Source organism: Cryptomeria japonica, chromosome 5, assembly GCF_030272615.1.
Source record: "Cryptomeria japonica chromosome 5, Sugi_1.0, whole genome shotgun sequence".
NCBI classification, from domain to species: domain Eukaryota; kingdom Viridiplantae; phylum Streptophyta; class Pinopsida; order Cupressales; family Cupressaceae; genus Cryptomeria; species Cryptomeria japonica.
In genome coordinates, this window is record NC_081409.1 from 566,239,865 (window position 1) to 566,267,799 (window position 27,935).

General features: G+C 36.8%; 1 protein-coding gene across 1 annotated transcript; it reads left to right on the top strand.

Annotated features, from left to right (window-relative positions):
• The first annotated feature begins 179 nt into the window (after positions 1 to 179).
• LOC131074931 (mitochondrial import inner membrane translocase subunit TIM22-3) lies at positions 180 to 27,935 on the top strand. The gene is made up of 5 exons (XM_058011670.2): positions 180 to 580; positions 26,658 to 26,722; positions 26,978 to 27,050; positions 27,337 to 27,390; positions 27,507 to 27,935. The coding sequence occupies exons 1-5, from the start codon at positions 409 to 411 to the stop codon at positions 27,755 to 27,757; spliced, it is 615 nt and encodes a 204-aa protein (XP_057867653.2). The 5' UTR covers positions 180 to 408; the 3' UTR covers positions 27,758 to 27,935.

Genomic DNA, 27,935 nt, shown 5'->3' on the forward strand with positions numbered 1-27,935 from the left:
CCCTAATATCTTTCCAATTTTCCTTAAGCATTGTTCTCACCAATGTGGGAGGCATATGTTTAAAGATAGGCAAAAAGCTGTACCACAAAATTCACACACACCTGTTTTGATTTGTTAGGCCCCTTCAATGTGACAGCGAGTATATCATGTCCTTCGAAAACCACACAACGATTTAGTGTTTTGATAAATCTATTAATAATATAATATAAGATATAGGTAGAAAAGAAGAAAAGATCATATAAAATTTAAGGTTTTTAACATCCACAAGGGCAAATACCACATTCTTGGGCCTTCTGCGCCCTTTCAACCTCTTGTAAACAAGAGCAGTGATAACATGTCTTGCCAGATAAAATAAAATAAATCTGCCTAAACATCTATGCATTAGGCGGTGAAAGCTTGGCGGCGAAAATGGCGATGGTGGCTTCAAACCCTGAGACTAAACCCACCGAAACCCCCGAAGAACCCTCACAGCAAGGAGAAGGAGGAGGAGGAGAAGAGGTGGGAGGATACAATGTGTGTTTCCAGAAGCTTGCAGTGGATGCGGCTGGTGGCGCTTTTATGGGCTCCATTTTTGGCTTTGGTCAGTTTTCTTCTGCTTTCTATTAATGCCTGTCTGTAATCTCATCTCTTCTTTTCGTTCCTTTCTCTTAGACAGTTCTGTGAAGCCACAGTTTTTGTACTTTCAAGGATTTTTTATTTGATAACTTTCTTTTCTTCTGAAACTTTTGATTTTGTAGCTAGTCCTTCTAATTTTTACATGGTCTCGTTTTTCCATGCTTTGTTTGCATGTCATGCAGTGAGTTGAATACAGTGCTTGCGCAATTTCAATACCTTGTCATTTTTTTTTTTCGAAAATTTTGAAGAATGAATTGTTCCAAGAATATTGAGTGGGTCGATCGTTTAGCTCAATTGTAATAAAAATATGTCCAAGGAAAATATAAATTTTAATGTTAATATTTTAGTGCGTATTTATTTTGATTTATTTATTTTGATTCCAGAACTCTTATATGAAAAATCTGGATTCTTTTGTTATTTGGAGCTTAGCATTGACGAAGTATTTAGCAAGCAATTTTTTAGTTGGACGAGCAATTTTAAAATGCACTTTTTTAATTGCGTCCGACTTGAGGGTCTAATGAGATAGCTGTGTATTAAAATAGAAGAAATCCCATCATTTGGACATAGCATCCCGCTGTGATAAATAATTTGTATTCTAGAGATTTTGGGCATCAGATAAGCAAAAGATTAATTTGTGCATAAGAATTTCATGGAAAGAACAAGAGACTTAGTGCTTTTCAGATTACAAACATCAATAGATAATAATTGAAAGCTAGAGGAGTTAGTCATGATGCATTACCTAGCACTGGTGATGTTAGTAATAAGTATAGTAGAAAGATTATGGTAAACACATTAACCGGGACTTGTGCGCCATGGAGCTTGCTTGACTATCTTCCTAGTGGCTCCCTGAGCATTGGAAGTATTGTCTGCCGCCTGGAAAAGTTTTGTGAAGCAAAAAAATGTTTAAGAAGATTCTGTCTATCAGAGTCAGGGTTCGGAATATTAACATGGTTGGAAATGCCGAAATCTTGCCCCCTAGGTTAGTATAAACATTGGCTACAGAAAGCACCTAGGAGTCAGGGTGATCTGCAAGAGTGGTCCACCTGTTGCACGAGATGTCTTGGGCAGGAGGGGCCATGATGCTTCAGTGTACTTTTCTTTCTTGAAAGGATGGAAATTCCAAAACAAAAAAAATATAATATATTAGAGGTTGAACAATCCTTCTTGATACCTGGGTGGACTATTCTTGATTAAAAGGATTAAAAAACATTAAACAAAAGTTGCCATACCCTGAACCGTTAAAGATTGAACTAATCCATCCAAGTAATTTGTCACACTCATAAAATAAATTTCAATGATGATTTTGACTTTGGATACATTATCTTTAGAAAAGAGTAGCAAGATTTTAAAACTGCGGGTTTGAACAGCATATGATATTATAGTTTTTCAAAGAAAATCTTAATTAGAAGACTATTTATAACCCCCCAGATGCTAAAGATCATTTATAACTTATTTAGTACTTGCACAATCATTCACGTAAACCGAAATGCTTATCACTCTCTGTAACTCCTTCAATATGTTCTCAATGGCAAGATTATTTGTAGCTCCAATGAGATTATCATGATGTATGATTGGTCTTTTCTTGTGGCCTACAAATTTGAATTGGCCTTTTCACGATACAAATAATTCAACCATAATATAGAAATTTAACATTATTAAACTTTATTTAAGTGTCATGCCCCCACCTAATCAACAGAAAAGTTGTCTTATTTATAAGACATCACAAATTTTAAATTCTTAGAAGGCAGCGATCAAGGGTCAACACTAGCAATCACACAAGCAGTAAATAATAAACTCAGCAATTAAGAAATTCTATCAAATCTCATAAGCATCCACCAATGAGCTCAGTGATTAAAGATCCTTAAGCAGAAGCATCCACCAATGAACTCAGTGATTAAAGATCATAAAGCATTTAAAGATCAGTGATAATTCTGCCATGAATTTATAATTTTAATAAATAGATTATTATAATTAAGCATTATTAAATTCATGGCAGAATTATCAATTCAATCATAAAGCTTTTAAATATATTTGGAAGGCTTAACCATAGGAGAGCATGGGAGAAAGTGACTTCAATGGGGTGTCTCGGATCCTCTACCCTAGGCCCAAGAGCGGATATACCATCCCTCTTGGCCTCATGTGGCCCATGCCACCCATATGAGGTCGTCTACCCAGTGAGCTGTCCACTTTCCGTTCCCCCTCATCTTGCCAACCATTTCCCTCTCCCTATGATTGGACTTCTTGTGGTGATTAACCATGATAGAGGGATGAGGTTACAACAGGGTGCCCCAGAAGCCCATCTCTCCTAAAGCCCAAAGGCAGTACCCTCTGTACCCCCTTGGCCTCATTGGACTATCTGGTCCCCACCTTGAGGTGGCGTACCTAGGAGAGTGCCCCATCACTGTACCCTTCTTGCAATCCTCATTTCTTCTACCGTGGCTGAGAACATTCAGAACATATGAAGGATCCAGTATTATTCAGACATTCTACATATAATGAATAAACTGCAAAAAAATCATTAATCAGATGTAATATATAATCAGTCTTAATAGAAATGCATTGTAATCATTATTATGCAGAGATACATATATATTCATACATCATTTACTATGTTATGCATAGGAGATTCATACCAAACATTAATATTCAGTCGAACTGTCTGAGTGTTTAATATCTTATGAAATACCAAGTTTGATGATTTGATGATCAGATTTTTTATTATTGTTCCCTTTCTGCCAATCCTCTTCACCCATATTTCAGATCAGACTTCTAACTTTTATACCCTCCAATATAAGGGAGAAGTCATGCCACTTCAATATTTCTACCCCTTTGAAGAGTCACAGCTCTTCCTCTTAATTGCTGGCTTAAAACTTAAGTTCACTTTAATTATCTCTTGCTGTAGGAAATTGCTGCATATAACATAATTACTACTTTATGCTAATCACTGCTTTTGAAATTATAATCACTTCCTCTCATTTAATGATCACTACCTTTTCTAATATGTCTTCACAGAATTAATCCTGCTTTTGTTATCATATTAATTTCTGCCTTTCACTAATGTTGATGGCTGCCCCTTATATGGTAATTGCTTCCCAGCATGTCTTCTATATGATGATATCTATGGAGTCAGCCACCAATATGAGAGGGAGAGAGGTCGGCCCATATTTTAATTAATCCACATCGGCTTGCAATTACATTTTATTTCTATTTAATTATCTTTTGGTTGGCCCTTTTGAATTAATCCAGGTTGGCCAGGAATTATATTTTATTTTGATTTTATTATCTTTTGGTTGGCTCTTCTCACCTTGGTTTTATGGCTGCGACCCTATATAATTGGTTGTAGTTTCATTTATTGACAGGGACATGACAGGTGGTGTGAAGAAAACATCATACAGAATTAAGGCAGATCTAGGGCAGAACTTGAGCAAGATTTATTATAGCAAATCATGTTGAAAAAGTATATGTAGATCTAAACAAAGAGAGATCAATGAAGTAGGAATTTGAATAAATGAATAATATTCAGCATACAGTCCCTGTGCATTATATAAGTGATTGGGTATGATGCATAATGCATAGAACTCGGTTCTTGCTGACTTGTTATCCGGTCTTCTACTTGATAGGAAGTGGGAATGTTATGCAGATAACATATTGCTATTGATATATATTTATATGTTGCTATTCTTGCCACGATGATGTCTATGCATAATAGAGTATATATGTAATATTCTTTATTACTTAAAGCAACAAACGATCCCATTATGGAGGGGAGAATGTACATATGAGGGATGCAAGTAGCACAAGGTTCCATTCGAGTAGAGCAACCCCGAGTGGGTCTGGGTGGCCGAATGGTGGGTGTCATTCTGTGCTCTTGGGCTTGATGGATAGGCTTGAGGCGCCTTGCGTGATCTCCCAAGGGGCTCCATAATGTGGATAGGTCGTTAGGGAAAGTATTATTGGAACTCATATGAGGGATGCAAGTAGCACCTAAGTTCCATTCAGGTAGAGACACCCCAAGTGGGGTTGGGAGGTCAAATGGCGAGTGCCATTCCGTGCTCCTAGGGTTGATGGATCGGCTCGAGGTGCCTTATATGATTTTCCAAGGAGCTCCGTTAATGAAATCAGTTATATCATTTTATTGAGTTAATGTTCCTAACCCTAGTAGGAAAGACTTACGCTTTTGATTGAGTTAATGTTCTAGTAGGAAAGATCTATTTAATGGATTGTGCTTCAATGATTACCTAACATAATTGCAGCGTTCCAACTAGGATCTATCTTGTTCCAAAATTGGTAAAATATATCACTAACTCTATTCTATTTCTTGTTTGGAATTGTAATTTTAGGGCACAAACTAGGGCATTGGAAAAGGGGACATTACATGCCACATGAGGCCAAGGGGGGTAAGGTGTATCCCGCCCTTGGGCTTAAAGGGGGAGAATGCTCCGGACACCCTATTGTGACTTCCCCACCAACCTCAACAATGGTTGATGATCGGAATGGATTCAAAAGGGTTCTCAATCATAGACGGATGAATAAGGTGGCATGAGTAGGGAGAGCAGGTACAAGCTTCTTCTCTAGGTACACCACCTCATGAAGGATGGATGGCGAAGGCCACATGAGGCCAAGAGGGATGGTATATCCGCCCTTGGGCCTAGGGTAGAGAGCTGCTTCAGGCGCCCTATCATGTTCCCCATCCGTGCTGTTATGGTTGAACCCAACGAATAAATTATAGATATTATATGATTAAGATGGTTGTTAATATTTGTGCTCTAACTCTAGTAGTAATGATTGATATTGTGTATTGTATTTTTCATTGATTGTCTAACATGATTGCAGGGTTACAACCAGGATCTATCTTGCTTTGTATTCTTTGGGTAAAGGTTATATCTCTAACTATATTAGGTGTTTTGTTTTTATTGAATTTGTGATCCTAGGGCAAAATCTAGAGTAATTCCCTAAAGGGGACATTACATTAAGGATGTCTATCTTTCTTATAAAGATAGCTTGTCACTAGAGATGGATATGCATATAAATAGAAAGCTTCACATTCTCAAACTCTTTGGAGAGTTTTAGATCACAGTTTTATGAATTGGGCTTGGCAAGGCAATGTTTAAGAATCATTTGAATCAACTTGCATGGCTCAACAAAACTTAGTTCAAACTGACAAAAACTTTTCAGCACTAACCAAAAACCCAACAAAATGTCACATGTTAGAATTTATAATATTTGACATTGATTTGACAAATTTAATATGCCATCATTGTTTTCTTAGTAAGGTCAAAGGAAGAATACATGCAAAAGCAATTTGGTAAGTGCTTATGTTAATTTAGGAAATTCTTACATCTGTAACAAGTGAGACTATGATATATATGTTTATGATGTTGAAGGGTATTGGTGTGTGCACCAGTTAATCTCCTTATGCTATAAATCCATGTTCAAGTTGTGGGGCAGTATGTTTGTGATTTTATTTTTCTAGTTAAGTCACTTGATTAACTAGGTTTAGCTTCATAGTTGGGTGGTTGGATGTCATAAATAAGAGGTCATGGTGTCACTTCCATACAATGATTGTATTCTATTATTAAAGTGAATGACATGGAAACATCATGCTTAGGACATTTAGCATCTTTGAAATGTTGAGATTGAAGTCCAAAGTCTTACAATCTGGACATTGGTAATTGGAGAGTAAGTTAGTTTATGAGAGTAAAGTTAGATCAATTCAAGCTGCCATTGATTGAAAAAAGTTTACCATTCAAAAACTTTCTCTTCCCCATCCAAATCATGGGCCGCCCAACTATCTCCTTCTAGTCCCACCCTCTACTTACTCCCATCCATCCTAGGAGATATTGGCCTACATCTATCTTGGTGGCAGGGCTATACAGCACTATAGCTATAATTCATGGCCCTGTAGAATAGTAGGGGCAGGGTTAAAAGTTGGAATATTGGTTTTTAGCAGCATTAGGTTTTTCACAGTCCATTTAAGTGGATACTTGAAGCTTTTTGAAGAAAACTGCAGAGCATTTTATATTTTAAACATTTTGAACCACATTGTATGATTGGGAACCATCATAAGATGAATCTAGTTGTTCCAAAATATTTTGCCTAAATTCATTCTAATGATGGATCATATAGAGCGTGATCTAAAATATTGATGTAAAAATATGAATTTTATTCAAAACATGAATTGTATATGTACTTCTAATATATTGAGTTTCATTGACATTTTGTTAATTCTAGTTGATTCAAGTCCCGTTGTCTTGAATTTTTCACAGTTTGCTTGCATCTTGATTTGAAAAAATGCTTCTTGCACTATTTTGTTGCAAATGGTCAAGCTGAGTCTTTGTATGTTGTAATGATTTTCCAAAATGTTCTGTGACTATGTTTGAGTGGTTCCTTATTTTTGGATGTTACATTAGTTAATTTTTGCTTATATTTCTAATTGTTATTGGAAGGCTAATCTCATTTTACTTATTAAAAAAGTTTTTTTTGTACATCTTCTTGTCCTTAGGTTCCAGTTCTACCATAACAATACAAACAAATATACTGCAACGTGAATGCAATTTAATAGTAAATAGAATATTCACGCTATGCAGTAGTTTTGCTGTAATGTATATAAAAGTTGTGAATGTAGTTTTATGTGCTCCAAATCTTAAGTTGGATACCTTATATATTAGGGAAGAAAGAAGAATTCGATATTCATCTTTTCCCTTTTTGTGGTGAGGGAAAGCTTGCATTGGTGTTTCTTATGTTAAACATTTATCTTGGTAGCCTTCTCGGTCTTCACCTCTCTTCTTTGGAATGAACACGAGCATATTGAATTCCAATTTTTCAAAGTCTTAAGATTTCTTGAAATTGCCAAATTAAAAATCCATCTAGTTGGACATTTGGCTTGAAGTCATTGTTTGATTGGAATATCAATATTTTCATTTTGATTGTTTCCTTGATTTTGCAATAGGCTTGCATTATATGATAAGGATATGTTTTTGTTTGGGTGCCGCAACATGCACTTATCTTTATTGGAAGCTTTTGAATACGAATAATGTCATGGGAGGTGTTGATGTGTGTTTTGTGACACTCTCAAACACAGAATAAAATACTAGAGTATTTTATCCTTTCTTGTATAAGGAAACCTCAAATGCTAAACAATGTGATCAATTAAGGTAACCCCAAGTTTCCTACTGTCAGGTCTTAATGATGCAATGGATAGACTAGGTGAAATGATATGATTTTTCTGTTTACACAAAGGGACTTACGCTGTATTCTTCTACAAATCAATTGGAACAAACATCTGAAATAGCAATTTAGGTGATGCTTTCTTCCTAAATTAACTCAAACTCTTCAAACAAAGATCAAAAGGATGAGGGTTAAAGAAACTAAGCTAAATCCTAAGGTCAATGATGATAATGGATAGTGCTTAGATAGACAAATTCCTTAAATCAAGCTTTGCTTTGCCACGAGGAAACAACCACACAAAACTGATGTGATCTCCAAAGGAAGTGAAATATTTTCATATTATAAACATCCATCCAAATACCCAATTTTGGTGCAATCCAAATGGACATCCACAATCGAACTAAGATCATAATAAGTTCAGACTAACCATACACTGCAATTTGCAATCAGCAAACCACAAATGGTATGAACCAGAATTTAATCGAATATCTTTGCATTTTACTATTAAAATCAATGAACTTTAACTAAAACTTGAGAAGTAGAAACCATGCAAAATGTTGAAACAACACACAAAGATCCACCATATTTTCAATGAAAATTATATGTATATTCCAACATAGTTGTGGCAACAATCTCTGGTCTCCTCCTCCTACTACTATTACTAACTTCTTTTCCTCCATTAACTATTAACCTTTACAAATTAAAAGGCCAAGCTTTTTTATAGACTTTGAGTTACAAAATGAAGGGCCCAAATTGATTCTAAATCAACGGCCAAGATAATTCAATAAAAACCTAAGTGGAGTTAGTTATAACAACCACCACTTACATTTAATGACATCCAATGAGGAAATTGCACAACTTTGAATGTGCGTCCTTTTAGGGAAAGGACCAATGAAAAATGAGTTGTAACATTATATTTAATGTCATTCCACATGCCAATTCCCCTCTTTGTAGGAGTCATGTCCAATTAATTTGGACATGTTGACCTTGAATAATTTGATTGGTTGAGATGAGTAGGTGCCACCTCAGCTTGCACATCTTGTAAACTTTCTCCTTCTCGCTCGTTGTTTCAACTCCACTTCTATATCATCATAAAGAAGTCTCTGCATCTCCAGCAATATCTCTTGATACTCAACATATATCTCCACCGGATGAGTTTTTAACTTTGATTAACTCTTCTGAAACTTCAAAATGCCATCTTTGATCTTTCCTTTCACATTTCATCTTCATCTTTGAAATCCTTCACCATCTTCCTCTTGGATATCTTTGACCTTGATCTTCTTGTTGTAGTTGTATTCTCCATTTTGTAATGCTCTTCCTTGTTATCTTCTTGCACATGTGGATCTTGTCTTTGCTCGCATTGTTGTCTTTTTCATTCTACTCCATCCGTTTCCTTGCAATCACTCCATGCATTACCTGAAAAGAGAGAAAATACCTTGAATTATAATTGTGGATGGAACCCTATGTAAGTGCAATGCAAGAAGATTGTGATAAGATAATGAGAGTTCAAATCCTATGTTCTTGATTCATATTAAAAAACTTTGAAAGAACATTCATGATAATTTTGTTTTGTTAGTCCAGGGTATCCCTGCGACTCAGCCCAGCGACACAGGTCCCATTATGGGGCAAGCTGAGGCGAGACTAGTCCCTGGAGATGTACCAAGCCGCCCGTAAGCCAAGTCCATCGGTTGATTCTAGGCCTCAAAGTCAAACCCAAGACCAATGGGGAACAATCCCACGGTCCAAGCCAACTCTGCTACCCGTCCAGGCTAACATTCATGATATTTTTTGCTCAAACAATTGTGAAACAAATTGAATTCTAAAATAACATCAACAATTCATAAAAAATGTTTCACAAACCCTCCTAATAGCTTGGAAATGATATTTTCAAAACTTGGAATCCTTATGGAAATGATGCTTTCAAATCTGGAAATGTTCAAAGTGACGAGGAAATTATTCAAATCTGCATGTGATTAACTAGTTTTTCCTTCACAACTCGCCTCCTTTCTACCTCTAATTTGTTTCTTTGACAAAATTCGCCTTATTATTCTTAACACTCAACTTTGAGATTGATATCCTTGCATAAATCATTGTCTGCTGCTTTTGAATGTTCCGATTTGAATTGAATGAAGTGTGGTTCCTTTGATCTTCTTGATTTCTGTTTTATAAGGGCTCATGCAACAATTCCTTTTCTTTTGATAGGAGTCGGCTAAGATTTTCCAGATTGCACAAATTGTCTTCCCTTCAAATCAGCTTCTTCAATGCTAGGCTTTGAAACTTGATTTTATTGTACTGAATTCGCACCTGCTGTTGTGATGTACTTCTGCTCTGCTATGAAATTTGCTTGGATTGTGAATTGATGTGAAACTAACCCTCTCTGATCTTTCCTCAATGTTTTGCTTGAAATCTGATTATCCTCTTCCTTGAATTCGCTCAGCCTTCAAGTTCGCTTGGAATTGACTTTGATTAATGTGAAAATGATTGCTTTTCTCCTTGTATTTATAGGGGCTCACATAACCACTTCTATTGATAAAGAGGTCGGCCTAATTATGTATTTTCCTCGTTTTCAAGACCTCAAACTACTTTTATGCCAAGTCGGCCATCCTTTACTTTGTCGTTTGATTTTTCATTGCTTTTTACACGTTTTGAGGGTTTTCACTATCCAAGTCAGCTCTCTTCATTTCTAATTTGCCCTCTATTTGAAAGGGTATATAAATACAAGGTTGAGCACTCATTTTCCAAGCGGATTTGTCTCTTGCACGTGGATTTCCTCCTTCGAATCTCTGCCCTAGGTGTGGATTTTCCAACAAATTTGTGCCCTTTGCCTTGGATTTTTTTTTTCATCCAAATTCCCTAAAAATTTCAGGGATTTCAAGTAGTCATGCATAATTTTTTTCAGGGATTTCAAGTATGCACGGATTCAAAACACCTTATGCATGGCGAGGATATGCATTAACTCTTTGGCAAAATTCAAATTGATCTTGCAATTTCAAGTGAGAATTGAAGGTGATCATGGAATTCTTGGCCAAATTTCAACTCTTGCAAGGGTTTTCAAAGCGAAACTTTACCTTGACTCATGCATTTTGAAGCGGGATGTTCACTTATGCATGCACAAAAGTGCAAAATGTAAAGTTGTCTTGCACAAATTTTTCAAATTTCTTGCAATTTATTTCCTCTCTTGTAATGATTTTCTTTGAAATTTGAGGAGGAAATGCATATGATGCTTGCAATTCCTTATGCAATTTTACAATTTCTATCGTAGTCTTACATTGAGTAGTGGACATGTCATCATGAAAATTGGATTCAAATTGAAAATTGTGCCCTCATAAAATTAGTGTCGTAAATTGTGTCCTCATACAATTCACACTCATTTTTGGGATCACTTTGGTGGTTTTTCCTTCATGCTCTTGATTTCTAACTAATTGTGCTCATCCTATGGTCACATCTGGATGCCTAGCACAATCTCAAGCTCATTGACCTCAAGTTTGACCCAAAATGCCAGGACTATGGCGCTCAGTGCCCTAGTCCACCTGGACTATGACACCTAGTGCCATGGTAGTCAAAATGGGCCCAAATTTGGACCTCCAATGGTTGGGAAAATGGAGAACAAGAAAGTGCTCCTCAATCTTGGCCTTACTTGAAATTTAATCACGAAACTTGTGAAGTTGTATAAATACAACTCCCACCCCCTCATTTGAACATCTCTTCACATCAAGGAAATTCCAATTGAGCCCTTTCAATCAAGCATCTTCAAGATAGTGAAGGATAGACCTGAGGTCAAGCATTCAAGTTAACATCCACGATCAAGTTTATGTGTTCCTCCATGAATGAAGTCATGCGTTAACTCCTAGCAACATCAACCTTTCATGAGGCTTCAAGGCAAGAAGATTCATAGCAAAGGTATGATTTGTCAATTCTGCATTTCCTTAAGGTTTATAGCCTCTGCCCTACCTAGGGTAAGCTCTCTTTTCTAATCATCATTCTTAGTGGAGGTTAATTTCCTACCTTGGGTTTGACTTAGGCAAGTCCTTATACAATCCAACACTTTTCCCCCCTTTTTGTGTGCAGGTAATAGATTGATTGCTAAAAGTTGCAGAGAGAAGACTAAGACCTATTGTTTTAGATTTTGAACGGGCAAAAACCCTTGGACTATGTCAATTCGCTCACATGTCCAATAGTTTTCTACTAAATCTTGGAGAGTGTGATCTGAAAAGCATCCTTATCCGGGATCTAAAGTTTCAGGTTGCAGGATACTTGTCAGGACTAGGGTGCCTAGCACATTGGTCTACCACTTTCAGGCCCAAATTTCAGTAATAGGTTCCTTTTTGTGTCTTATTTCCAGATTTGCCCTTTTGTGTTAAATTTCAATTCTATAACTTTTTTATTTATGCTAAATATTGTCAACTTCCTATCATTTTACCTAATTTATGCATGATTTCATTTCCAATCATATCAATTCAAAAAGAGAACAATCAATCACAATGACGAACTCTCCTAAGGGATTGAATGTGGGCCTAATTGGTTGTTCTCCGATGAATGATGGGATTGGGGATGATTCCTAGTTTGCATGTTTAGACTAGTGAATCCCTTTTCCCCTCCTTTTCAGCTGCTCGATATGCTTATAACTCTATCGCTTGCTTGAGAATCTATTAGTGCTTTAGGCTTATGAGTGATAGAAGATGCTTTTTTATATAGGGATGACAAGGTTATTTTCGAATGTAGGCCAACAATTAACAATCAAATGCAAAGATCAAGACCGGGTCACAAATGACAGAGGTCAACACTTTGTTCAAATTTGGGCCCCTTTTGGAGGGACTAGGTGTTGGCAAAATGGTCAGTGCTCCCCTTGGGATACAATGGACTAACCGCCTCCCGTGCGATCCATTATCTCTATAGTTTGTATCGGGTGTTGATAGATCGGTCTTTTGACGCAATGACAAATTGGGCCAACAAACGGTACAGAGCGTTGGGTCACGGGTTCGAATCCTCTCGAGTAACGTTGAGGGGGAGATTGTTGGCAAAATGGTCAGCACTCCCCTCGGGATTCGTGGCAAGTGACTAATCGCCTCCCATGCGACCCATATCTCTACAGTTTGTATCGGGCGTTGATAGATCGGTCTTTTGACGCAACGGCAAACTGGGCCAACACTAGGGTGCTGGGTGCCTTGGTCCACTTAAAAGGGAGCCAACAAAAGAGGAGATAATGTGTCGGGGTCCAAAACATAGGACATAGTCTCATATTTTGTGTTTGACAATGATTAAGTTGCAAGGTTAATAATAAAATTATAGGGTAGCATAGAGCATAAATGGGCTCAAAATGATCTAGGGGAAACTACACTAAAATAGGTACCAAATAGAGTATGAAATTGACAAGGCATACAATTTACGACACTACATCAATGCTTTTGGCTGTCATGTCATATTAAATTTTTCCAAACCTACTTTCTTTTCCATGAGTATATTGGGTTCAAGAACATTGAGAAGATAGCAAAAACCTAAGTAGCACCTTGGGGGAGTTTTCACCTCTTTTGCCGTATGGTCAATTAGTCATGTTGCTTCTCTTGCCCATGCTACTTAGTGGACCTGGAAATATTTCCCATGCTAATGGTGTGGAAATATTCCAGATAGGAAAAATGAGTGGAAGGGTATTGTTTGGTCAAACTGCTTTTGGATTAGATTGTGTGATAGTTTTTTCTTTAATCTTATAATAGCTTTAGAGCTTTAAATTTTGGGACCTAAATTATGTGTTTAAGTCATCCTAAGATAAGCTATCTTATGTGTAACGGTATTGTTAGGGCTTTACTTTTGTGGGACTTATGTGTTTAAGTCATCTTAAGATAAGCTACATGAGCAGTCATTTGCATTAAGTACATTTTTTCTCAATATATGTTAGTATCATAGCATCAAAAATCGTTTGAGGAAAAAATTGGCAACCAAAAGTATAAGATTTTTTGAAAAAATCGAGAAAAAATAGGTAAAAATCGGATTTAAAAAAAATAAATAAAAAATTGTAGAAAAAGAGACACAAAGTATTTTAAAAAACAAACTTAAGGGCATTTCCATAGCGTAGAGATATAGAGAGCAAATAAAAGAGTTTAACCCATGAATAGTAGAAAATATTTTTTTGATGTTTATATTCATATTGCTGATTACATAGGCAAATATTCAGTTAACTTTTTAAGAGGGCAGTCACCAAATACGCCAAATCATAGTTGAACTACTTGCCAAAACCAAAAACTCGCCAAGGCTTGAAAAAAAAGCTCAGGAAAAACTCGGCAAAAAACTCGGGAACTTAAAAAATTGCTTAAATTTAATTAGAAATGCATTTTTTTTGCAAAATTAAATGAGGAGATGCATCCAATGAGTCAGTAAATGAGAACTCAAAAGAAACAAGTTAAGTCTAGATATATTTAATTGGTTTAAATGCAAAGTGGGTACAAAATCGCATCCTCACGAGGAATGTTGATGGTTGGAAGCAAAATAGTAAATAGTTTTTGTAAAACTGAAAGTAAATACATCAATACAATTACATCTTCCTCTTCCCAGCTCTAGTAAAAACTAGGGGAGAGGTATAACTAGAGGGTCTAGTCCTAGAAGTCTATTGTGGCTATCCCTCTTTGCTCGGTATGACTGACTCAGGCTGTGGCTTGACCTCCATCTTGGATGTAGCTCTGCCTCGTGCTGCTCCTAGCAATGACTCCTCATCCTCCTCATTCTCCTCAATGTCACCCAGTGTGAAACCAAATCCACCCCCCTCCTCCTCCATAGCTTGCCTCTCCAAATCATAGATGTCATCCTCATTAAACAATGGAGGCTGCTCTTGCGATGTCCAATCACTATAAGGATCCATATCATCCAAATCAATTTGACCAGTTGGTGCTTCTTCTACTTTCTTTATGCGCAACCGAAGATTATATTGCACAAAGACAAGGTCATTGAGTAGTTTTTGAGCTTACTTGCTCCTCTTCTTTGTGTGGATGTCCTCAAACAAGCTCCAATTGCGCTTACAACTAGATGAACTACAAGGCTGACATTAGATTCCGCGCGCAAATTTTTTGAGATTTGGGGTATTTTTGTCCCAACTTTGCCACCAAGCTTCTACAAAATAAAATATTGAAAAGCTAGAAAGCAAAGTGAAAATTGAAAACATATTTTATCAATTTATCAATTACTTTAGACCCCAAAATCCAAATGGCAAATGTTATACCTGGGGTTTGAATGGTTCTTCCTCTCCTCATAATTTTGGAGTTCGGCCACAACGAGGTCTCTCGCCTCAACCTCAGGTACCATCCTTTGAATGCATGTAGTGAGGCCCTCCATGACCTCTCCATTAGGATCTGAGTAAGAATCCTCTAACTTAAGACGAGGGTTGAGCTAGTACCGTGCTGCATGAATGGGTTGGTGGAGCTGATTGTTCCACCTTTCATCAATAATTTCCCAGATGGGATCAAATTTGAGTCTATCCCCCTTGTAGTAATTTTTGATAGACTCCTTGGCCTTATCCATGGCCTCATAAACATACCCCATTGGGGTTTGATCCCCATCTACCAAGCGAAGAACTTTAACCAAGGGCTTCGACACCTACAATTGAAAATTACAAATTACAAATTACAAAAAGATAATTATTGAAGTTACAAATTAATAATGAGAGACTTGAATCAAGAATAATTAAATATTCAAGTTTTGAAGTTACCTTAACAATCTCTGCAGCCTTTTGTGCAAATAGGTGGTCGAAGACTGTGCATGCAACACCCTCTCCTTTAGGCTTCTTTGAATAAGGTGATTCTAGCCATGTTTGACTCACAAATATTTGTTTCAAAGAAGTTAATGCACCAAGAATGCTTTGCAATGTCAAGAAAATCGTTGCAAACCTTGTGACCCCTGCTCTTATCAAATCTCTCCCTTGGGTGTGTTCTCTCATCAAGTGAAGAACCCAAGGTTGATTGTAAATATATTTTGTGATCCTCCTTGCATCTTCCACAACTGGAGTCACCCAATCAAGTTTTCCTATGTCCTCCAGAAGAAGGTCAAGGACATGTGCTGCACAAGGTGTCCAAAAAGGAGTGGGGTACCTATCTTGGAGGATTTTATCTGCTGCCACATATGCTGCTGCATTATCCGTGATTATTTGCACCATATTCTCAACTGCCACCTCCATGACAATTTGCTCCAACATTAGAGCCAAAGTTTCAGCATTTTTCACCTTGTTGGAGGCATCTACCGATTTCAAGAACACCACATTGTTCTTGCAAACAACCAAAAAATTAATTATGGTGCAGTTTTCGCCATCTGTCCACCTATCGAAAAAAATAGTGCAGCTATATTTTCTCCATTTTTTTCTTTGGTCCTCCACCACTTCTTTTGCCGTATCAACTACATTTGTGAGCAGCCTACAAGAACAATGTGAAATTAGGTCTTAGTACACAATTTTGATTTAATAAACATGAAAAACATTTAAAAATGAAATCAAGTGGACTATTTACTAACCTCCCACCCAAGTCACTGCAAGAAGGGGTGTTGTATCCTTTTCATAAAAATGTCAATGTAGTAACCAAATTAAGCCAATAAGGATTGTCGGCCACATTGAATGGGATGTTGTTTAAGTACCAAAAATTGGCACATGAAATGTCTGTTTTCTCATGCAATGTTTGTTTTCTCATGCACCTCCCTATTCCATTCAGTTGCCTCTAATGATGGTTGTGCTCTAGGTGTGTTCCCGGGCACAAAATAATTACTTATAGATTGTGCCACTAATGGTGATGCAGCAGGTGCTCTACTAGAAGAAGCAGAAGTGGTAGCCGAGGTGGTGCTAGGTTTACGGATACATGGGCCACGACGAGAGCCCACTATGCCCTGGAGTGCTTTTTCTTCCTTTTCAAGGTCAATTGAAGCACCTTGAGACTCAGCTATGGCTGCTCTCATGGCTAGTTTTGCTCTCTCCCTTTGCAACTTTTTCTCTTCCCCAGTTGCAAGTATGGCATTAATGTCTCGTTTTATTTCTTCTATGGCCCCAGGCATACCTTAGCATCATGCTTCTTGATGCTTGCAAGGTGGTATTTGAGGCGGTTTATGCATCCATGAAATATTCTTTCACATTTAATGCATATCTCCGACCTAAGTTCCGGTCCTTCAAAGACATACTTCCAAGCCCTATCTCTAGCACCTTTAGGATAGGTGCCTACATATCTAGATGGGCATCCATCTACTGGCCAGTTAGACCCTGAAGCTAAAGCTGAAGTTTAACCTCAACCACCTATATTTGCCATTATAAATTAATGGTTAACTGTTAACCTACACATACAAAGTGAAAAGACAAAGTTAATATTGTTAATGTTAGGTAGCTATGGTCGGATTCCTTCAGGCTGACATAGTTGACATAAATCTCTAAGTGGCCTATCGGCCTTAGACATTTATGTGAATCAATTTATTAAATATAAACAATATTTCATGTTGCCCGATAATCACCTAAGATGTGTGATTTCTTAACTATGTGCAAAATAAATATAATAAACACATTTATTAAGGGGGCCGACTTTTGGGAAAGTCCGCCACCCTTAATGAAAGGATACATTGCTTTGTTTGGATTCAAACTAAGGGAGCCGACTCTTCATAGAGAGTCACCTTGCACGGGTATAAAGGAAGAGAGATTGACTTCTCCTTAGCATTCGAATTACACACCGCAAGCAGATCGAATATCTACAGCAGATTGAACATCTTCAGCACATTGAATACACAAAAATCTGATTCAGACTTAGGCGAGTTCTATACCTTCATCAATGCAGTCAATACATAGTATAAATCGACACTATTTCTATTGTTGCAGATCGGCCATATTAGTGGTCCTATTACTAGCTGTGTGTTGGCCATATTGTATTCAATTACTTCAATATATATAAGAAACTTTATAGCTGGGTTTATCTCCCTCATGTTGGAGGGTTTTCCCAGGGTGTATGCCGTGTGCAAATTTGATTGAATTATCTTCTATCTGCCTTCTCCTAATCTGATCATTAAAATTAACATGGTATTAGAGCCACTGTGAAGTAGATCGTGATCAAATTTCTCGATAAGCAATGATTTATTCTTATTCTAAGGAGGAGTTCTTAGCAAGCGAAAATGGTGAATGGACTTAAAATTGAGGATAGGCTTGAAGGCGCATCAAACTTCACTTCATGGAAGTTTAGAGTTCTTATTGCACTTGAAGAAAATGACCTTCTTCAGTTTATGGAAAAAGAAGATTTACCTGAGCCAGAAGATCAAGAGGAGAAACTTCAATTCAAGAAGAATGCCATAAAAGTGAAGATCTTGATTGACTCCGTCAAGGATCACTTAGTGCCTTTCATTTCCAAAATGACAACTGCAAAAGACATGTTCAAAACCTTGGAAGGTCTAAATGAGATCAACAACACAAGTAGGGCTCTTGCATTGAGGCAACAACTTCATCAAGTCAAGATGGCGAAAGGAGAATCAGTCATGTCATTCTTATGAAGATCTCAGAACTGAGGGATCAACTAAGCGCTATTGGAGATCTAGTGGTAGATAAAGATCTTGTCATGTTGGCATTGAATGGCCTTCCTCATTCTTGGGAGCCATTTATTCAAAGTATAAGTGGGAGATCCAAATTGCCTAAGTTTGATCGTCTTCGTGCTGATTGCATCCAAGAATTCCTAGATTGGCTGCAAGGGGAATTGTCAAAGGTTCTCAAAATGAAGACTCTCATGTCCTTACCACTCAATCTACTAAGAAGAAAGGAAGAAATTGGAGAAAAGGCAATTTCAAGAGGAATAGAGATCAAAGATCAGACCTTACACCTGATTCAAAGAAGAAGAAGAATTATCTCTCCCACATTCAATGCTTTAGATGTGACAAGTTTGGTCACTATTCAAGAGATTGTTTGACAAGGCCTAAGCAACAAGAGACAAACATTAATGAAGTCTCAACTCAAAAGGAAGCAAAAGACAACTTTAATGGATTCCTCACCATATCTGCCTTATCAAGTAATGTTCCCACGAATAGTGACACTTGGCTAATTGATAGTGGAGCTTCTCGACACATCACAGGCTATCGAGAACATCTTTCAGATTTGGTGGAAAGGGAGTCTAATCTTCAAGTGATCATTGGAGATGATGCACGCTATTCAGTAAAAGGATTTGGTGCTACATCAATCAACCTAGAATCTGGAACTTCTCTTCATCTAAGTGATGTCTTATTCATGCCAGGAATCAAGAGGAATCTTGTGTCTATTTCAGCCTTGGAGGACAAAGGTTATCAAGTAGCATTTTCAGAAGGGAAAGTTCTTGCATGGCCAAAGAACTCTAACATCAAGACTGCATGTGTGATTAGGAATCGTCATGAGAGTTTGTACAAGCTTTCCACTCATCCAGTTCAAGCTCTTCTACATGACTCTTCCAATTCCAACGAACTATGGCATAGAAGACTTAGTCATGTACACGATGGTACTTCTAAAGGTTGTGCTATGGGTAAAAATACTAAGAGTCCATTTCATAGCAGTGAAAGTAGGTCAATTTTTTTTTAGATCTTGTACATTTTGATTTATGTGGTCCAATGTCAATGGCATTCCTAAGTGGATTTTTGTATTATGTAACTTTCATAGATGACTACTCTAGGAAGAGTTGGGTTTATTTTTTAAGGTCTAAAGAGTGTGATGAAGTCCTATGTAGATTTAAAGAGTTTAAGGCCCAAGTAGAAAACTTATCTAGAAAGAGAATTAAAGTTTTAAGGTCTAATAATGGAGGTGAATACACCTTTGGTAGCTTTCGTGATTTCTATATTGAGGCCGGGATCAAGAGGGAGTTTTGTGTCCCTTACAACCCACAACAAAATGGGGTTGCAAAAAGAAAGAACAGATCCATTGTTGAAGCTGCAAAAGCCATAATCCATGATCAAGACCTTCAAACCTTTCTTTGGGCAGAGGCCTCTAGAACAACAATGTATGTTCAGAATAGATGTCCTCATCGGATATTGCAGAATATTTACTCTAGAAGAAGCCTTTTCAGGGATTAAGCCTGACATCAGTCACTTGAGGATCTTTGGTTGTCCAGTATATGTCCATGTACCCAAAGACAAAAGAACCAAGTTGGAACCTTCTGGCAAGAGAGGAATATTTGTGGGCTACAGTGAAACCTCTAAAGCCTACCAGATTTACATTCCCGGTCAGAAACAGATAGAAGTGAGCAGAGATGTTACATTTGAGGAAGATGTTGCATTTAGAAAATCTAAAGGTTCATGCATGTAAATCGATGATGAAATTCAAGAGACTTCTCAAGACATGGACATTGATCATACTTCTGAGATTCAGAGGGAGTCTACAGAACCTGAAGTGAATAATGATCCAATTGAGCCTTTGGATCCTACTGATGGGCCTAGAGATGTTATCGTGAATCGAAAAAGACCTTTGTGGGCAAGAAACACTATGCAGGAGGCAAAGAAGTTCACAGCGCCTAGAGGCACATTCAGAGAAAGTAGAAGACCACAAAGATTCTCTAGCTATGTTGCATTGATGTGTAATCTTATTAAGACTGAACCTTCCAGTGTTGAGGAAGCCCCAAATCAGCAAGTATGGAAAGATGCTATGGATGAAAAATATCAATCCATTATTAAGAATGATGTTTGGGATATTGTACCTAGACTTGAAGGAAAGTCAGTTGTATCTTCCAAGTGGCTATACAAGATTAAGCATGCAGCTGATGGAAGCATTGATAAATACAAGGCTAGATTTGTGGCACTTGGTTTCTCTCAGAAAGAAGGAATAGACTATGAAGAAACATTCGCTCCAGTTGCTCGCTATACTTCCATCAGGACCATCATTGCCATTGCATCAGCTAAGGGATGGAAGCTACATCAGATGGATGTGAAGACAACTTTTCTCAATGGTGTAATTGAAGAAGAGGTCTACATTGAGCAACCTGAAGGTTTCGTAATTCATGGGAAAGAGTCTCATGTATGCAAATTGAAGAAAGCATTATATGGTCTTAAGCAGGCTCCCGTGCATGGTGTGAAAGGATTTACAAATACTTGGTGAGTTTGGGTTTCTGCAAGAATGATGCTGATCCAAATCTTTACTTCAAGGTAATCAATGGTGAAGCCTTAATCTTGGTTCTATATGTTGATGACTTATTTCTTACTGGGGAAGAACATCTCATCTTTAGATGCAAGGAGGAGTTGACTTAAGAATTTGAGATGAAGGACCTAGGACTCAATTCATTTCTTTCTAGGTTTGGAAGTATGTTAGAGGCCAAATGAGATCATCTTGAGTCAAGGAAAATACACCATTGACATCTTGAAGAGATTTGGGATTCTAGATTGCAAGTCTATGTCTACATCGATGGAAACTAACTTGAAGAAGTTGAGTGAATTTGTATCTAGTTCATATCTTGTGGATCCTACTATGTACAGACAGCTAATTGGATCCTTGATGTATCTAGTTAACACTAGACCAAATATTTTCTATGCAGTGAGTGCACTTAGTTAGTTCATGTGTGAACCAAGACAGATACATCTAGTTGTAGCCAAGCATATCTTGAGATACTTGTGTGGCACAGTTGGATATGGCTTGAGATACTCTTCCAGTGTGGACCTGAATCTGCAAGGCTATTTTGATTTTGATTGGGTAGGGAGTGTTATTGAACGAAAGAGCACTTTTGGTTGTTGCTTCAGTTTGGGATCTGTTATGATTTCTTGGTGTAGCAGGAAGCAGTCTTCAGTGGCACTGAGCACCGCAAAGGCAGAATACATTGTAGCATGTGTGGCAGCTCGCAAAGCAGTGTGGCTTTAGAAGCTCCTTGCAGGTTTGTTTGGACAATCATTGGAGCCTACAATCATTCATTGTGATAACCAAAGCTGTGTGAAATTTTCTGTCAATCTTGTGTTTCATGACAAAACAAAGCATGTAGAGATCCAATATCGCCATATTAGAGATATGGTGCAAAGAAATGCTATTCAGTTAAGGTACATTAGCACTTATGAACAAATGACTGACATTCTCACCAAACCACTTGCCAAAGTGAAGTTTGTGCATTTTCGAGACAAGCTTGGAGTTGTGGAGAATGAAGCACTTGTTGAGAGGGAAGGGAGTCTTAGCATCAGTGATTTCTTGAGATGTACTATAATGCATTGAGAGAAGTTTGAGGTGCAAGCCCTTTTTGATGCATTCTTCTCTGTGAGAGAGAAGTTTGAGGTGAAAGCCCTTGTTCCATCCTCTGGGAGTAGCCATGGTGGATGTCATGTTGAGAGACTCCATGACTTAGCACTTGTGTTTATTCACCCTTTGGGAGTAGCCATGGTGAACATCATGATGAGATGACGACATCACGTTGAGTGATTCCGTGATGAACACTTGTGTTCATTTGCATTTCCATTCATGGGAGTAGCCATGATGGACCCACACTCTGGGAGTAGCCATGGTGGATATCACTACATGACTCAGACATCGAGAAGGATTCCTCCCTAGCTAAGAGGGAGTATTAATGTTAGGTAGCTATGGTCGGATTCCTTCAGGTTGACATAGCTGACATAAATCTCTAAGTGGCCTATCGGCCTTAGACATTTATGTGAATCAATTTATTAAATATAAACAATATTTCATGTTGCCCGATAATCACCTAAGATGTGCGATTTCTTAACTATGTGCAAAATAAATATAATAAATACATTTATTAAGGGGGCCGACTTTTGGGAAAGTCCGCCACCCTTAATGAAAGGATACATTGCTTTGTTTTGATTCAAACTAAGGGAGCCGACTCTTCATAGAGAGTCACCTTATACGTGTATAAAGGAAGATAGATTGACTTCTCCTTAGCATTCGAATTACACACCACAAGCAGATCGAATATCTTCAGCAGATCAAATATCTATAGCAGATCGAACATACATCTTCAGCACATTGAATAGACACAAATCTGATTCAGACTTAGGGAGTTCTATACCATCATCAAGGCAGTCGATACATAGTATAAATTGGCACTATTTCTATTGTTGCAGATCGGCCATATTAGTGGTCCTATTACTGGCTGTGTGTTGGTCATATTGTATTCAATTACTTCAATATATATAAGAAAGTTTATCTCTGGGTTTTTCTCCCTCATGTTGGAGGGTTTTCCCAGGGTATATGCTCTGCAAATTTGTTTGAATTATCTTCTATCTGCCTTCTCCTAATCTGATCATTAAAATTAACAAATATTTTAGTTAAAACATTTAACAAACTATCTAAATTAGTTTAAATAATATTAGACATCATTGAAAGTTAAAAAAAAAATAAAAAAACTGTTAGGGTTTGATTTTTTTTGAAAAACTAGAGATTCTTAAAAAAACAGTGAAAAAATCAACAAAAATTGTCAAAAATGGTGTTAAATCTTGTTCCAATGACTCTAAATCATTTTTGATTACTTAGGAATGATTTTCTATTCATCTAGATGCAACCAAAAATAAATAAAATGTTTTAAAAAAACATAGGGAAAAAAAATCAGAAAACCTACTTGGGAATCTGATTTTGCTTCAAAAACCACCTCAAATCTGCTTTAAATCCACTTATAATTGACAACAATTGATGGAAATCAGTTTGCAAAATGCTTGGGAGGGCGTTTTCCCCTTAACAGCAAAATAGAAAAACACAAAATGAGGAAATGGGCTCTTTTTTTACATTTTCTGCTTATAGCCCTGGGCGGCCGGCGAGTGAATGGTGTAATTTTTTTGCCGCAAAGAAAAATTCATGAGAATTTAAAAACTCGCCAAGTTTTCTACGAGCAATGCATCTATGCACCAAATAGTTGTCTCTGTCTGAGATCAAATATTAGCCAAGTCTATGAAGTAACCGAGATCAAAACTACTATAAGGAATTTAGTGAAAGTGGAAGCCATTTTGAAGTGATCCAAGAATTCCATTGTGATTGAGGCAAGGAGTTTTGTAGGGTTAATTCAATATTTTAGAAAGCTTATCAAATCGTATTCCACAATTGCAATGTTTCATATCATAGCAGCAAAAATTGTTCGAGGAAAAAATTGGCAAACCAAAAGTATAAGATTTTTTGAAAAAATGGGTAAAAAATTGGATTTTAAAAAATTGTAAAAAAAAGACACAAACTACCTTTTTTTTTAAATTTAAGGGCATTTCCATAGCTTAGAGATATAGAGAGTAAATAAAATAGAGTTTAACTAATGAATTGTAGAAAATAGATTTTTGTTGTTTATATTCATATTGCTGATTACATAAGCAAATATTTAGTTAACTTTTTAAAAGGGCAGTCACTAAATACACCAAATAGCTGTTTAAGTCTATGAAGTAGTTGAGATCAAAATTTATCAGACAGCGATCCAGCTATTGTTAGGAATTTAGTAAAAGTGGAAGCCATTTTGGTGATTGAGGCAAGGAGTTTTCTAGGGGTAGTTCAATATTTGAGAAAGCTTATCAAATCATATTCCACAGTTGCAATGCTTTATATTCCTGATGGCAATTGGTAAGCCTTTTATATGGGGTAGAATTCAACAAAAGGCATTTGTTTAGCTGAAGTAAAACACTAGCAAGACACTGGTTTTGGCAATACCTAGCTTGCAACTATTATTTTAGGTAGACAAAATTTAATGATTGTGCTGGAGGCTGTTTTATTACATGTAAGCTTGTTTGTTGTCGTTCAGATTTATTTCGTGGAGCACTTTGGATATATTGCTCACATGATGAATTGTATGCCTTTCTTTGAGCAAAAATTAACTTTATTAATTATAAATTAAAAATCATTTATCTATATCTATATATATTATATGTGTCTTCAGATGTTGAGTGTTGTGATAGAAACACTCCGTTGGTGAGGCAGCCACCAAGGTTCAAACCCCTGCTGGGCCCATTGAGTTGGTAGGCCTTCTGCCTTTGCTGGGCTGTTGAGCTCGTGGGTTTGAACAAGTAAAGTGTGGGGAATGATGACCTTCTGGAAATGGCCTCGTGGGAAGAGATCCTCTGTAAGTGGTCTCCCTGGGATCAAACCAAGCTAAAAACCCAAATTTCCTGCAAAAAAATATACATATTATATATTATATAAGAAATTAAATATGTACATTATAAATTTTATATTATTTTTAATTTATATTTTACTATATAACTATTAATATATATTCATACTCTATAATATAGGGGTTCGTCCTTCCCTGTCAAAATGCCATCTATAATAGTGCATAATAGTATAAATTTTAAAGCTAGTGTACAATATTAATTATATACTTGTTTGCATCAGAATCCATGGGGTAGGGTATCTAGAGAGCTTGAGTCATAGCAAAGCCGCAATGTAGAGCAGATTTGCCAGCTGCTTTGATACTATCATATGCCCCCCTCGATGATTGAGGCCCTTTCAGATTCTGTTGATGACCACCATTGCTCCTCCCACTCCTTTATTTAGGGATTTTTAGAGGTCGGAAAGAAAACTAAGGGACAAAATAACAAACATTTTCAACGTTGATTCCACATTGATTTTGATTCTGTCTTGGATCAACCCTATTTCTGAGCAATTCAGTAATTTCACAAGTTTTTCTAGGGATTTGCGAGTTGTTACAATGATTTTTTTCTGTTTTTTTGCCATTTTTTTTTTTGATTTTTAACATGATTTTAATGTTATTTAAATGCAAAAAATCATTGACAATTGGTCAATGTTTTTTTCAAGGAATAAGTCGGCTGGCTCCAGGATTTAGGATTAATTAGGTATAATCGCGATTTTTGCAGACTATTGCTTCTATGGTTAGTAGTAATTACAAGGCAAGGGGACACACTTATCATACAAGCACTTCTAATTATTTGTTAGAATGGGGCAATAACAGGAAATGTAGTCCACCTTTTTTTAATCTTTTTCACTTTCTCGCAGTGGATTACATTTGTTGTGTCTGCTTTCATTTACAAATGTATAGAGGTGCTTGTGTACTAATGGATTCTTGTGCCTTGTAATTACTATCCACATAAATAAGGAAGATGTTATTAATATAATCTTTGGAGGTCATCACACGTGTATACCAAAAAATAAAAATAAAAATTTCTTATTTATAAATGCTTGTGAAATGCATCAGTTCTTAATATAACTTTGTCATAATCCATATATGCTGCACATTATCCATGCTGTTTTTACCTAGAGAGACTTGATGAACAAGTCGTTTGCCCATCCCTATTAGAGCTGTTTTATACATGTACACACCAAGAAGGATCTGGGCTGCTTTGTTGACTGAGTTGTATGTGACTAACTTGTGCCCATTATTGAATGTACAATGAATGATTAGCCTTTAAATAGACAATTCCTCCAAATAAAGGCCTGGAAACTGCAATTTTTGTTTTAGTAGAGAAATTAATCAAGCATGATAGTCCTGTGAAATCAATGTCTAAGAAAGATTTGGGAGAGATAAAAGATCCCTGACTGAAAATGTAGAGATGGACTGAAATGGATCAAGGAGTCGGGTAATGTTGGATGAGGATGCTAATGTTGGATAAAAAAATGGGGTTCATAAGGTTTTACATATGTTAACATTGAATACACCTAAAGGCCTAGTCATTCCCCTGGTTTTCAGCACCTAGTCATTTAGCTGGTTTCCAAACCCTTCGGTCCATTTTTGATGTATGATCTCACTCTTACACTTGTCCCATTGTTTTGGGAGTTTATTCCATGATATTTTAGGGCCAATACTATGAGACTGTTGAATGTGAATGCATTATTTAGTATGTTTTATGTATTATTTGTGCTGTTATACATCACTTGCACTGAATATATTGCTTGTGGTAATATTCTTTTGAGGAGAGATTTGATAATACTCTATGGTTGATACAGAAAATCTGTCTCTATGTACTGTATGGGCTCTCAATTAAATAATCTTATTTTCAACCTTTCGTTAATCCAGGTTCAGGGCTTGTCAAAAGGAAAGGTTTCAAAGAATCGCTTGGAGAGGCAGGATCATCTGCAAAGGTGAGATCTTAGGTTTGATCAATCTAGGCATTCTTCTTCTTTATATGAACTTCTGTTATCATGAACTGGTTACACTTGTTGACTGCTCTAGCTGTCTCTACATATTTGCTATCAAGAATTTGAGTTGATAAATGGTTTCATATATATTTTCATCAAATAGAATGTAGATCTTTCGTAGATTTGCACATTGTCATTCATTTGTTCATGTATACGTATTTCTTTCATGAAACTTTGAATGAGCTTTTGTGAGTGTAGAGCTTTGCCATTCTATCTGGAGTTCACAGTTTTGTTTCGTGCTTCCTGAAGAAATTACGTGGCAAAGATGATGGTATGGTCATCATTTATTCTCTCGTTTCTCCATTGTGTTCTGGTTTTTCTTTGATGTGAAATATTTAACATCACTATGTGAAAGCACAGTACTAGGCATTGACTTCTGATAAAATCGTTTTAAGTGCTCCCCCTCCAAATTTATTTCTACTGATTATTGGTTTCTTTGCATCATTTCTCTTTGTTTCACTCTATTTTTCTTTTTCATGAATCATGCCACTTGCTCCCTTGAAAGTTTCTATGGTGCAGGTTTGTCTTCTAAACTAAGAGATTGGTTGGGTATGTAGCCATAAATGCAGGTATTGCAGGTTGTGTCACAGGTCTTGCTCTCAGTGTACCAGGTGAGCCTCAAAACCTGTTGGTTGTAGTAAATCAGCATCGGATAATTTATTTCTCTAATAGTCTATATGGGCTGCAATGTATAAATTATCATGAAATTGGTTTTGTTATCGTGCAGGGACACCACAAACCCTTCTGCAGGGTTGTGTCACTTTTGGTGCTTTTTCTTTTATCCTCGAGGAATTTAACAAACGACAGGTTGCTGTTGCCCTTCCACTTTCAAGGTCTCTGGAACAGGAACAGAACAGTTTTCCACAGATTCCATTTCCTGTTCTTCCTCCATTCACGTTACCTTCTCCTTTTTTCAAAGGTTTTTCAGCCTTGCCTCAATCGGAGCTACACAGTTCAAGTAGGAGTCGTAAGTTATAACCTTTTCAAGTGTAAAATTTGATTTATTAATTTTCGGTAAACACTTGAGCAATTGAGTGCGAGTTATGCAAGGGCGATTCTGTTGTATTTCATTTGATATTTTGTAATGTTATTTGATCTTTCATTGAACATTTACAGGTTTGCAAATTAATTGTATTCATTTTTAGAGTTTTGGTTT

Coding starts and splice junctions, on each gene's coding strand:
- LOC131074931 (XM_058011670.2), top strand. CDS start 409: ATGGCGATGGTGGCTTCAAACCCTGAGACTAAACCCACCGAAACCCCC. Junction 26,723..26,977: donor AGGCAGGATCATCTGCAAAG/GTGAGATCTTAG, acceptor TTGTGAGTGTAG/AGCTTTGCCATTCTATCTGG. Junction 27,051..27,336: donor ATTACGTGGCAAAGATGATG/GTATGGTCATCA, acceptor TTGGGTATGTAG/CCATAAATGCAGGTATTGCA.